At 42.5% G+C, this 13,367-nt stretch overlaps 1 protein-coding gene across 5 annotated transcripts in view; it reads right to left on the bottom strand.

The window, feature by feature from the left end:
* Nucleotides 1-13,367, bottom strand: part of LOC306814073 (ubiquitin-associated protein 2-like) — a 185,728-nt gene that overhangs the window by 64,097 nt on the left and 108,264 nt on the right. For 3 of the 5 annotated variants that reach the window (XM_079329786.1, XM_079329783.1, XM_079329782.1), the window contains 3 exons: nt 3,584-3,855; nt 2,318-2,496; nt 354-561 (listed from right to left, as the gene is read on the bottom strand). In XM_079329786.1, the coding sequence (XP_079185912.1) occupies nt 354-561; nt 2,318-2,496; nt 3,584-3,855 (659 nt within the window). The remainder of the gene's footprint in view (nt 1-353; nt 562-2,317; nt 2,497-3,583; nt 3,856-13,367) is intronic. The other 2 variants (XM_079329785.1, XM_079329784.1) reach the window with 1 other exon arrangement.

Below are 13,367 nucleotides of genomic sequence, written 5' to 3' on the forward strand. Positions count from 1 at the left end.
TGGACAGAAATGGTCAAGTTATGGCAAAATACCATGACTGATATTTACATGCAGCAATAGTTCCGTTTTTAAAAAACCAAGCTTCAGGGAAGGAAACTCAACTAGAATGTTTAGTGTTACTACAAATAAAGGTCAAACAGCAACTTAAAATGCCAAAACCCATAAAATCAGAGGCTCTTATATCCCATATACAAGAAATGGCTACAAAATAGGAAAAGAAAAAACAGAGTGGACTTGAGAATCAAAAATACCACTTGGCTTAGTTAAAATATTAACCTATCTGGGTAATACAAGTCTAACACCGATAACAATATTTTCCTTTTTTCAAAGTCTTATTTCAGAATTTCACTCACTGTTACTGCAACAGGGGTTGGTTCAGATGGAGCCATGGAGCTTTGGTACACTATCCTACTAAGTACAGAAGTCTGCTCATGGGAGGAAGTTGTTACTGGGCTAGTGCTCTGGGATGAGCAGGTCAGACTGGAAGAGCTGATGGCAGAGGCTGTGTAGGTGGACTCCTGTACTGTACTGGATATTGGCAGAGAGGTATTCAAAGGATCACTGGAAAAGTAAAAATTATTTATCAACATGGCAAACTACATCTCAAATACCTTTGTGAAAATATCAGCTCCTATATAGTTATCTAGAACTACCTTAAACATGCAGTCAAATCTACATTATTTATATTAGAAAATCTAATAATGAGGAAAAAAATATATGATTTTACTTTGGTCCCCAGTAATCACTGCTTCAAAACCATCAGTTGCACTAAGCACCATTCATCTTCCTCCTGTCAGCCCAACCAAAACAAGAGTTTACACCAAAGCACTTTTTTGGTCATGTTATTTTCACCTTCTCAAAGGATATATTAATGAAAATAAACTCTTTGTTAAACAAGTAGATCCATAAAGTCTGGTATATAATGAGAAACACAGAGTCTCTTTTAACAACTGAATTCTGTCATTAAAGTAGCAGTCTAACAGAACTATGTAAAGAGGAAAAATACTTTAAAACATGCAGGATTGTTTTATTTTCTAAACAGTTTTGGTTTTTGTTTTTTTAGTTTGCAGAACTAGAAATTAATGTGAAAGTTCATTTTTAATAATATTTCTGATTTAACTTTGGGAAACTTCTTACTGAAGCCAATTTTTGAATGAATAAGGAAGAAAAAAAATGGGTTACTAGTATGTTGGCATTTATCATCATTTATCATTGGCCATTTTAGCATTTCAGTAAGAGGTTCTGCATAATGAAAGACTGGCTTTTTTTTTTCTCATCCCATAGAAGCATTAAATTTGCAATCTGGTGCCAATCGACTAATACACATATATGGTACAAAGATCAACTCTTCTGGACCAAAAAGCAGAAAGAAAATTGTGTTGTGAGGAACAAACCCTCAAACAAATTTGAAAATCGGGAAAATTAAACACAAAATAGCAATTTTATAAAGAGTAGCTTAATTATAAGGTTATATACATTCATGTCATCTCCAGCTTCACACTGACCCATCCAGGGAGATTTTGACTGTAATTAGAAAATAAATTTCTTGTTTAAGATGCCATCCATAGAAAACACTTCACAGAACCACAGAACCAATTAGGTTGAAAAAGACATCCGAGATCATTGAGTCTAACCTAAAACCAAATACCACCTTGCCAACCAGATCTTGGCACTAAGTGCCACATCCAGTCTTTCCTTAAACACCTGCAGGGATAGTGACTCTACCACCATCCTCAGCAGCCCATTCCAATGTTTAATCGCCCTTTCGGGGAAGAAATTGCTCCTAATGTCCAACCTGAATCGCCCCAGTTGAAGCTTAAGACTGTCCTCTTGTCCTGTCCCTCCTTCCCTGGCAGCAGGGCCCAACCCCCACCTGGCTCCACCCTCCTGTCAGGGAGTTGTAGAGAGCGAGAAGGTCCCCTCTGAGCCTCCTCTTCTCCAGGCTAAACACCCCCAGATCCCTCAGCTGCTCCTCTTATAGGACATGAACTTCAGACCCTTCACCAGTTCTGTTGCCCTTCTCTGGACTCACTCCAGCACCTCAATGTTCATCCTGAATTGAGAGGCCCAGAACTGGACACAGGACTTGAGGTGTGACCTCGCCAGTGCCAAGTACAGGGGAAGAATTATTTCCCTGGCCCTGCTGGCTATACTATTGCTGATCCAGTCCAGGATGCCATTGACCTTCTTGGCCACCTGGGCACACGTTCACCTTACATAACATCATATTTCCCCCTCTCATTACATGGTAATTGTGCCTTGATGTTTTTGGCACCAACTTGACTCCTTAAAGAAGACATGCAAGAGGGGAACTCACACATACTTGACAGATTTTGAGTACAAGCTAGTGTTGGTTGCCTGGCTGGTATTCTCACTGCTTGAAGTTGATCCAAATTCTGTGAGCGTAGGCTCTGATCCAAACTCCAAAGCTCCAAACTGAACATCTAATCCTGCCACATCTGCTGATCCAGGCATCTCCACTGCAGAGGCAGGAATCTTAAAGGAGGAAAAAACCCAACATAATTCTTTTGCATGCACTATTTGTATTAAAGATAATAAGTAACTGACGCTCTTGTCCCTTAACTACAGGCTTCTTCAGTTACTGGCTCAGCCTTTGCTGCTAACTAGATCTGTGACAACTTCCCCCATTTACATAAATTAACTACATTCTTGCAACCTGAAACTAATTAATTGATTCTGTGCCCTGATCTGGAGCTGAAAGAGAAAGCTATACTATTATACAATATCAAAGCATCATCTGTGATCATCCCCCTCAGCCAATAGTCATCTTGTGGCTACTAAGTCAATCCAAAAATCACATAGCAATAGTCATTTTCCACACAGAACAATTAGATATGTGCTTGGAAAAGACATCACTGTATTTTGAACCAAAAAACTATTCAGCTTTGAATTTCCTGCTTTATAAACAAGAAACAGACCATGGTCTTTGCCCTCCTTCTTCCTAGGAACATTTATAGAATCATTAAGGTTGGAAAAGACCCTTAAGATCAAGTCCTACCATTAATCTAGGTCCACAACTAAACCATGTCTCTAAGCACCACATCTACATAGTTTTTAAATACCTCCAAGGATGGTGACTCCACCACCTTCCTGGGCAGTCTGTTCCAATGCTTGACCACCCTTTCCATAAAGAAACCTTTCTTAATATCTAAACCTACCTGAGCGTAACTTCAGGCTATTTCCTCTTTTCAATTGTTACCTGGGAGAAGAGACTGAGCCCCACCTGGCTCCATCCTCCTGTCAGTTAGTTGTAGAGAGGGAGAAGGTTCCCCCCAAGCCTCCTTTTCTCTAGGCTGAGCCCTCCTAGCTCCCTCAGCTGCTCCTCATAGGACTTGTGTTCCAGCCCCTTCACCAGCTTAATTACCCTTCTCTGGACTTGCTTCAGAACCTCAATATCCTTCCTGAATTGAGGGGCCCAGAACTAGACAGAGAACTCGAGGTGCGGCTTCACCAGTACCAAGTACAGAGGGACAATTGCTTCTCTGGTCTTGCTGGCCATATTATTGCTGATACAAGCTTTTGTATGCTTATATGTTTACTAAGGACAATCTCAATTACCCACCTTGGATGCTGGAGTTATCCTCCGTTTTGGTGGTTTTATCTGCTTCTGCTGGGTTTGGTGGGCAGTCACTTCCTGGTTATCCATAGATATAGCGGGGAGCTGTAACATTTTGCTAACTGCAGTAGAGGTGTCTACTGGTGATGGCTCATGGAGTTTCACCTGGGAGGAGGAGTCCAGCCCAGGAGAAGGAACAGGGGCTGTCTGCATTTGTTGTTGTTGTCGCTGGGTCAGATGGATTAGAACCGGGGATGGTTGAGGCTGCGATTTCAAGTCTGGTCAGTGTTGGGAAAAAGAAACACCAAAATTAAAGCACTGAACTCTGTTCTTCGTGCTTATACTTTTTATGAAACAATCTAGGTGACCTGACACACTGGAAAGCTATGATTTTATAGAGAGCCCAAGTCTCTTTCAGACATCACACAAGTTCCATACTGAACATTACCACTGTAATAATAAAGCTAACACTTGATAGTCTCTACTTTAAATAAACAGCTGTGGGGAAGCATTATTTACAATCATTGAAATGCTTAGGTTGGAAAAGACCTCTAAGATCAAGTCCTACCACTAACTCAGCACTGCTAAATCCAACACTAAACCATGTCCCTAGGCATCACATCTACACAGCTTTTAAAATACCTCCAGGGATGGCAACTCCACCACTTCCCTGAGCAGCTTGACAACACTGTCCGTTAAGTAATTTTCCCTAATATCCAATCTAAACTTTTCCTGGCTCAACTTAAAGCTGGTTCCTCTCATCACATGTTACCTGGGAAAAGAAACTGATCTACACATTGCTACAACCTCCTTTCAGTTAGCTGTGGAGAGCAATAAGGTCTCCCCTGAGCCTTCTTTTCTCCAAGATAAACACCTCCAGCTCCCTCAGCTGCTCCTCACAGGACTTCTTCATTGCTCTTCTCTGGACACACTCCATCACCTCAATATCTTTCTTGTAGTGAGGGGCCAAAAATTCAAAACAGGATTCGAGGTGTGGCCTCACCAGTGCTCAGTATAGGGGAACGATCACTACCCTGGTCCTGCTGGCCACACTATTGCTGATACAGGTCAGAATGCCATTGGCCTTCTTTGCCACCTGGGCATACACTGGCACATATTCAGCTGGCTGTTGACCAGCACCCCCAGGTCCTTTTCTACTGGGCCACTTTCTAGCCACTCTGCCCCAGCCCATAGCACTGCAGGGGGTTGGTGTGACTCAAGTACAGGACCCAGCACTTGGCCTTGTTGAACTGAATACCATTGGCCTCAGCCCATTAATCCAGCCTGTCCAGAGCCCTCTGCAGAACCTTCCTATCCTCCAGCAGATCAACACTCCCAGCCAACTTGGTGTTCTCTGCAAATTTATGGACCCAGCCAACAGTATACCTGTTCAAGTCATGAGCAGCCAGTTTCTCCAGGACAATGTTGTGGGAGACAGTGTCAAAGGGTTTACTAAACTCCAGGAAGACAACACCCACAGCCTTTGCCTCATCCACTAGGCAGGTTGTCCTGTCATAGAAGAAGATCAGATTGGTGTAACAGGACCTGCCTTTCCTAAACCCATGCTGGCTGGGCCAGATCCCCTGGTTGTTCTGTAGATGCCATGTGATGGCAGTCAAGATGATCTGGTCAATTACCTTCCCTGGCACCAAGGTCAGGCTGACAGGCCTGTAGTTCCCCAGTTCCTACTTCTAATCCTTCTTGTAGATAGACATCCCATTTGCTGAACTCCAGTCTTTCAGGACCTCCTTGGTTAGCCAGGACTGGTGATAAATGATTGAAAGTAGTTTGGTGAGCACTTCTGTCAGCTCCCTCAGTACCCTTGGGTGGAACCCATCCAGCCCCAAGGACTAGTGTGTGTCTAAGTGGTGTAAGCAGGTCATTGTCCATTTCCCCTTGGATTGTGGGGGCTTCATTCTGCTACCTGTCTCCATCTTCCAGCTCAGGGGGCTGGGCACCCAGAGAACAAACCAGTCTTGTTATAAAAGACTGAAGCAAAGAAGGCATTGAGTACCTCAGCCTTTCCTCATCCTTTGTCACTATGCTTTCTCACACACTTAATTAAGGATAATCTCCTTGTCCCTCCTTTTGCTGCTGATATATTTATAGAAACATATTGTCTTTTATGGCAATAGCCAGATTGAGTTCTAGCTGGGATTTGGCCCTTCTAATTTTTTCCCAGCATCCTTGTAATCCTTGCAAGTTGTCTTCCCCTTCTTCCAAGGATGACAGACTCTCTTTTTTCTCCCCAGAGTTCCAGTCAAAGGTCTCTGTTCAACCAGGCCGGTCTTTTTCTCCATCAGATCATCTTCTGGCACATGAGGACTGCCTGCACCTTTAGAATTTCCTTCTTAAAGAATGTCAAACCTTCCTGGACTCCTTTGCCCTTCCGGACTGTCTCCCACAGGACTCCATTAACCAGTCTCCTTAACAGGCCAAAGTCTGCCCTCTAGAAGTCCAACATAGCAGTTCTGATGACCCTTATTCTGACTTCACCAAGAACCCAAAACTCTATGATTTTGTGATTGCTGTACTAAAGACAGCCTCGAACCACCTCATCATCCACCAGTCCTTCTCTGTTCAGAAACAACAGGTCCAGTAGAGCACCTCCCCTGGTTGGCTCAGCAGCTGTGTCAAGAAGTTCTCTTCTACACACTCCAGGAACCTCCTAGACTGTTTCCACTTCACTGTATTGTATTTCTAGTACACATCTGGTAAGTTGACGTCCTGGACAAGAACAAGGACTAGCAATTGTGAGACTTCTCCCAGATGCTTACAGAATGTCATCTACCTCTTCATCCTGGTTGGGTGGTCTATAACAGACTCACACTTGGATATCTGCTCTGTTAGCCTTCCCTTGGATTCCTCCCCATGAACATGTTGCAGTTATGTCAAGACAGACATGACCAGCATCACCACCAGTCCTTTATTTAAAAATTTCTCATGCCTTCTTTCAGTGCACTTCTTTCAAACAAATCTGACTCCTTCCCTCATAGGCAACTTCACACAGTAATGACTCCTTTTCTTACAGGCAGCTCCACACAGCTCTGACTCCTCTCCTCTCTGCATAACTGGCTCAACCCCAACCTGTCCTTCTCCCAGCTGTCTTACCCTGACTGTCCCTCATGCATCTTCTTACCTTATCTGTCCCTTACAGGACCACGTGTCCCATATTTCCTCACAGCACAGCCAGCATACTCTCAGTCTCAACCCCAACTCAAACTGCAACTGGTGGCCAACTAACCTACTTTCACAACACCCAAACTCATTGGGCAGGCACAGATGTTTCCACTCCTCAGTAATCAGTACAGGTGTAATTCATCAGGAGAGATTGCCTTCTGTACTGTCCTTTCAACCTATCTTCCAACATGAACCCTCAACTGTATTGTCACTATCGTTAAGTTCCAGTCAATCAAGATACTCCTTAACATATAGGGCTACTCCACCACCTCTCTTTCCTTGCCTGTTGCTTCTGAAGAGTTTATAGCCATCCACTGCAGCTTTCCAGTTGTGTGAATCATCCCACCATGTTTCTATGATGGCAGCTATGTCATAATTTTCCTGCTGCACCATGGCTTCCAGCTCCTCCTGTTGTCCATGCTGTGTGTGTTGGTGTAGATGCACTTCATTTGGGCTATTGATCATGCTGCCTTTTTTGGGGGGAAAAAGCTCCAATTCCCGTGTGATCATTCTCAGGCACTTCTGGGATTTCTAACAAATCAATAACCCTTGTGTCTTTGCTGCCTCATGGATCTCCATCTGATGGCATTTAGGTTTTGCCTTTGTTTCTTTTATATGGTCTCTGTATTCTTCACACATATATTTATAGCTCTGTAGCCTATTGCATTACTGACTAGTTTTCCCAGTACTTTTCCATGGCCTTTCATTAAGCAGAAAGACAAAACATATTTAGAGCTCCAAGCCCCAGGAGGTACAAGGCTCTGTGCTATATTGATTCTTCTTGGGAACCAAGGTCGAGAACAATTCTTCGAGATACATTCTCATGGACAAAGTACAACTAGTGCTGAAGGGAGAGCTCCAGAGAAGGGGCTTGACCTAGGGGGGAATTGCATCACCACTTGTCCTTCTAATTGGTGCTTTTTTAATAAATTATGCTAATTACCTAAAACCCATAAAAATGTATTCACCCCTGGGGGAAGGTGGGCTTTTGTGGACACCTTTCCATAACTGCCTCTGAAGGCCTTCAAAAAAAGATCCCCTTTAATATTACCTCCTTGCTAAAATTATCTTGAGTTTCATTTCCAGGCTGGGCAAAAAGCAACACGTCCCCTACCTCCACTAATGTGGAGACCCAGAAAGGTGTTCCCAGCTAGGGAATGCAACCCCTGTTCTGTTCCCTGGGTCAACCCTGTGCCCTCTCCCTGTCGGTCAGCCTTTCGGTCACTCCCACTCTGTTTCCCTGTTGGCCTTTTCACCCTAACCCCACCCTTGAACACCCCCTGTCCCTTGGCAATTGGTCCCTAAGGATTTCCCCGCCTGCTCATCCCATGTACTTAAATCTGGACCCCCACAAGCCCCTTCGCCTTTGTTCCCTGAACCCTGAACGATGCACGTGTGGCTGAAATAAACATCTCTATAAAACCTTCACAAAGGCCTTTCCTGCTCCTTTACTTGCCTTTCAGCCCAAGCAACAAATAGATGCAACACACTAGGATGGCAGACCTAAGGACCTCACTAGCACAGTGTCCCTCAAACACTGGTGTGCTGCCCAAAGGCTTCTCTCTAGCGCACATGGGTTTATCCCCTTCCCCCTAAAAATCTAGTTTAAACCTTTTAAAGCTCTCTCAACGAGCCCTGCTAACTCCTGTGCAAAGATCCTTTCCCCTTTTTGAGACATGGACCCTGTCTGTTGCCAGCAGGCCTGGTTAGTGTAAACTGACCCATGATCACAATGCAACAAAATTCTGCTGGTGACATCAGGCTCAGAGCCAGGTATTGATCTGCTAGCTCTTCCTATTTCTTCCTTCTCTCTCTCTCTCTCTTCTACCGTAAAACTGAATTGTTGGCACGCAATAAACTGCATTGCTGCTTGCTGCTGAGTAAAACTTGAGTCTCTCTTGCTTTTTGTCTTTTGTACCCTAGGGTCAAACGAACCATCATGACTCCCACTCAGGTTGAGTGGATTGTGACATTAAATTGGCATCACAGACAGGATTTCTGACAGACAGAAGGATTGCTGGTTATGTGTAGTCTGTAACAGGGGAAGGACGTCTTGCCTCAGCCACACCTAGCTGGCCGACTCAAAATAAGTGAGCCAAACTAGAAAGCAAGGGGGCTTTTCAGATTTCCCACAAACTGCACACAACTAGGTGAAAAGCATCCCTACACTCGTTTGAGGGCTCTGTCTTCAGAAATTCACAAAAGTTCTCTTGGTGCAAAAGGCAGAACTGTGCTGTTCTTATTCTTTATTGCTGTGTGTATGTGTACTGACCTTTCCTAAAGTGAGGGGGGAAAACTGAGTAGCCTGTGTATTCACCTTCCCTAAAGTAAGGGGGGGGGGGGGGGAACTGCATAGGCTGTGTGTGTGTATGTGTACTTACCTTCCCTAAAGTGAGGGGGGGAGAACTGCACAGGCTGAGGAGTGCGTGTGTAACTCTAGTCTTTTCACCCACCCAGGGAAGAGAGGCGCTTGTACGCAGAAAAAGCTGTGTGTGTAACTAAGTGTTGAGCTTCCTTGAGTGGTTTTACATTCCCCCTTGCAAAACGACTGAAAATCATAATACAAAAGATAAAGCTGCATTTTTAGCTTTATTAGCTAAATATAAGGCCAGAGTTTCCCAAGGGGGGGAAGATTGGGCACACAGTAACTGGTTTAATTTAGAAAATGTGATTGACAGGATACATTCTTTGCAACATGAAACAAAATTCAAACTGGGCAGAAATAAGACCATTCTCTGCTCAGTTTGGGGGGCCTGTCTTAAAGCAGCTATAGAAACTTGCTTTACGCGAAGAAGCGAAGAAAGAGCAATTATTGACTCTACAAAATTTAGTGGAAATTTTGCAAAAAACAATTAGATGAAGAAAGGAATGAGAATCATGCTTTGAGAGATGAGATTCATTCTTTAAGAGCTGCCCTAAGACAAGAACACACCAACACTTTAAAACACACTGACTCACCAAAAGAAACAGAGCAGAAGGAAATGAATCAATTATATCCTCAAAAAGAACTAACTGATGAAAAATAGTGGGGAACATTGCTGCCCTAGCTCGACATCTGTGGTTAAAGCAGAATACAATTTTATCAATGATGAGGATTTTGACCCACAAATAACCACTACAGAAATCCTGTACACTGCTACTGAATAATCAGAACAAGCAGCTAGTGGGTACTGGGGACATGGGGCTTTCTTAAAAACAGAAGTCAAATGTAACTCATGGTCCCCAACTCAGTGCACGGATTATTGGGCAGCAGGGCTTAACCCCTTGAAAAGGGGATAGACCTTGTAGCTTTAGTTGGTAACCCTGACCTCCTCTTAGAAAAAATTCACAAAGTTGCCTGCTTGGAAATTATACATGAAATAAAATTCACTGTTGGCTATAAATAATCTCTGAAATTACCTGTAAATGTAAAACAATACCCTCGTCCCTCTGGTGCCAAAGAAGGGATCAAACTGGTTATACAGAACTTGCAAGACCAAGAAGTAATAATTGATACTTATTCTCCTTTCAACACTCCTGTATGGCCAATCCAAAACCCCAAACCTGACAATGGGGCTGGTTATCAATACATTGATGATACCCTTGTGGGAGGAGATGAAATAGAAGTAGTGAGCGATACCCAACAAAAAATAATCGCCCATTAGGAAAGCCTTAATTTGCAAATTGCCTCAGAGAAAATTCAAAAACCTTCTCAGGAAGTGAAGTTTTTGAAGACAGCCACTACTGGGATCTCCCCCTGACAGGGTGGCCCAGAAATCCTCAGTTAGGAAGTGATAGGCCCAGATCGAGCCGTACTGTAACATCTCCTCGGTAATAGAAGGAACTGTAAAAATCTGGCAATAACAGAATCTGAGAGCTTAGGTAGCAGCTACGACAAACCTGCCTCGGTAATTAAAGTAGTCTCTGCTTTCTCCCCCAAACAAACAGCAAATTCTTCATTCACTAATGCTTCTGCCAAACAAATTATTGCTGGGGGAGGGGGTAGCCCTCAGGTTTTGGAGCTGATGGTTGTTTGGAGTGTTTTCCAGTGTGAGCTGTGGAGTGACTCTCTTGTTTGCATCTACACTGACTCATACTGTTTGTAAAGGAGGTACAGAGTGACTTCCTTCTTGGCAGCAAAATGATTGGGAAGTTAACAGAATTCCAGTCCGCATTACATGCTGGATCATTCCATCATTTTAACCTCCTGTCTCTTTGTGGCAGATTCTGTTATGTTTACTTTTCACAGAAGAATGTTGTGGAACATGAAGATTAATTGCTGAATCCCTTATTGAACCTGTATACAGTTATGGCACAGGATCTTACAGCCATGTTTTATTTTGTGAGATTCAAAATCAAAATTGAGCTGCTGTACAATTTTCCCATAAAATTATGTGTGGTAAAAACCAATGCAAAATACTGAAAAGAACTCAATGTTAATGTTGTAACACCTACTACCCAATCAGCAGCTATGCTGAGCCTGAAAATTTTTTAAATTGGATCATATGTAATTCAGAAAACTGGCCAACAACAAATATTGTTTAATTTGCCATGGTCTTTTAAACAAGTCAAATTGTCAATGCAGAACAATGTCGCAGTAGTTCAGCCAGCTTGTTTGCCTTTTCTGCAAACCTCTTTTGACGGGTGGACAACCTGGTTGTGAAAGCTGGATCCTTTTAATAAATGAATGACAAGAGACATAACCGGTGTGAGAACAGGATGGGGAATTTTGAATAGTATTGATTTAGAAGTATTAATGAATAAATTGGGTAACATTTCTTTAGCTTTCTGCTGTATCCAGGCTCAACTGTGGATGCAGTCAGTTGCTGCCTCAATTATAAGAGAAGACGAGGAAGTCACTTTTCCTACTCTACTGAAATTCGGAGAATAATCTGGGATAATGCCACTGATTTTGAAAGAGAATTGCAATTCTGGTGGAACTTGGTAAATTTTACCTACGACCCCAGCACAAACACAGCCACAGCCTTTGCACTGACCATATGTAATGCTTCAGTACATTCAATATTCCCTATCATTGCATTAGGGCTGAATCATGATGGAGCTTTTCTCTATCCTTCCAAGCACAGAGAATGGGTTCGTCAAATTAGTGAGAAGTAACAAATTAATTTGGAAGCTCGCATTTTCCGGGAACAACAAGGGTTTATCTGTGAAAGTAATGCAGTCACAGCTCAAGATATTTGCTTAGACACAGAACAGAAGGTCTGTAACTTTGAAATTCATCTAAACAAGATTCCTGAAACAATACTGGTGTATATGGGCAATGGGTGTGCATGCTTAAAAACTGCTTGCGATAATGCTTTCCTAGAAGATTTGGTAGTGAGTACTAAAAATCATTTAAATCTTTGTGCCTGTAACTTTACTAAAATGGAAGGATATGATTTTTACCTCTCATCACCTGCTACAGATCAGCAATCCTCTACATTATGTACACAAATTAGTAACTGTTGACATCCCTAAGGTTATTGAAACAAGGTGAAATGTATGATTTAAAATAAGATAAAACATGGTTTTGATTAAAAAAATTGCTTATCTTTGTTGTGTAACATTATGGATATTGATCAAAATTGCTTATTTTAGTTGTCTTGCATTTTGAATTAAAATTGCTTATTTTAGTTGTGTTGCATTTTTAATTGAAATTAATTATTTGATTTGAAATTTGAAAATTGCTTGTTTTACTTGTGTTGCATTTGGAATATTGATTAAATTCGCCTATTTTTAATTGTGTTGTACTTTAACTAAAAAAATTATTATCTTTTTGGAATCAAATTAAAAATTGATTATTAAATTGATTTGTTTTGTTTTCTTTCTCCCTTTTCCTTTCTTTTATCTTTTTCCTACTTTTCTATTCTGTCCTACTTCCTGTCTCTGTTTTTTTCCAGGATATGCTACCAACTTGGATGAGTCCTGAAGACTTCACAACAACACCATGAAGGAGGGCTCTTGACAATGATTGTGAGTCACAGGGTGGTGTAAGGGTTGGTCCAATGTTTCTCTGATCTGTCTCGCAACCATCATCAGAGACTGAGACCCCAGGACCCCACCACTCACTCTGGACCTGAGTTCTTGCCTGGCCAAGGTGGATGCTTGCCAAGGGACTGTTTGTAGGTGTGCCTGGTGCTTGCCATGGTACACTGCACTCGAGCAAGGTACTGGTTATAGCATCCTGTTCCTGCACCTGTTTCTTGGAGTGACCATCTCCACATACAATAGTCCATAAATCTCCCCACCTTTTGGCCAGAGGCCACTCGCTTTGGAAAAGGACTATAAAAGTGACTTTCTTAAAGAGACTCTGAAATCTCTTTCTCCCAACAGATCAAAGACGCATCTATCATTGAAAGACTCGAGGACTCGTCCCTTCTGTTGGTAGCTATATCCCCATCCTTTCTCTCTCTCTTTCTCTCCCTTTTTACTTAATTTCCTTTACCTCTTTCTCTCTCTCTCTCTCTCTTCTATCACAAAACTGAATTGTTGGCACGCAATAAACTGCATTGCTGCTTGCTGCTGAGTAAAACTTGAGTCTCTTGCTTTTTGTCTTTTGTACCCTGTGGTCAAAGGAACCATCACGACTCCCGCTTGGGTTGAGAGGATCGTGACAGGCACACCTCCCACA

This window comes from Erithacus rubecula, assembly GCF_903797595.1.
Source record: "Erithacus rubecula genome assembly, contig: SUPER_W_unloc_1, whole genome shotgun sequence".
NCBI classification, from domain to species: Eukaryota; Metazoa; Chordata; class Aves; order Passeriformes; family Muscicapidae; genus Erithacus; species Erithacus rubecula.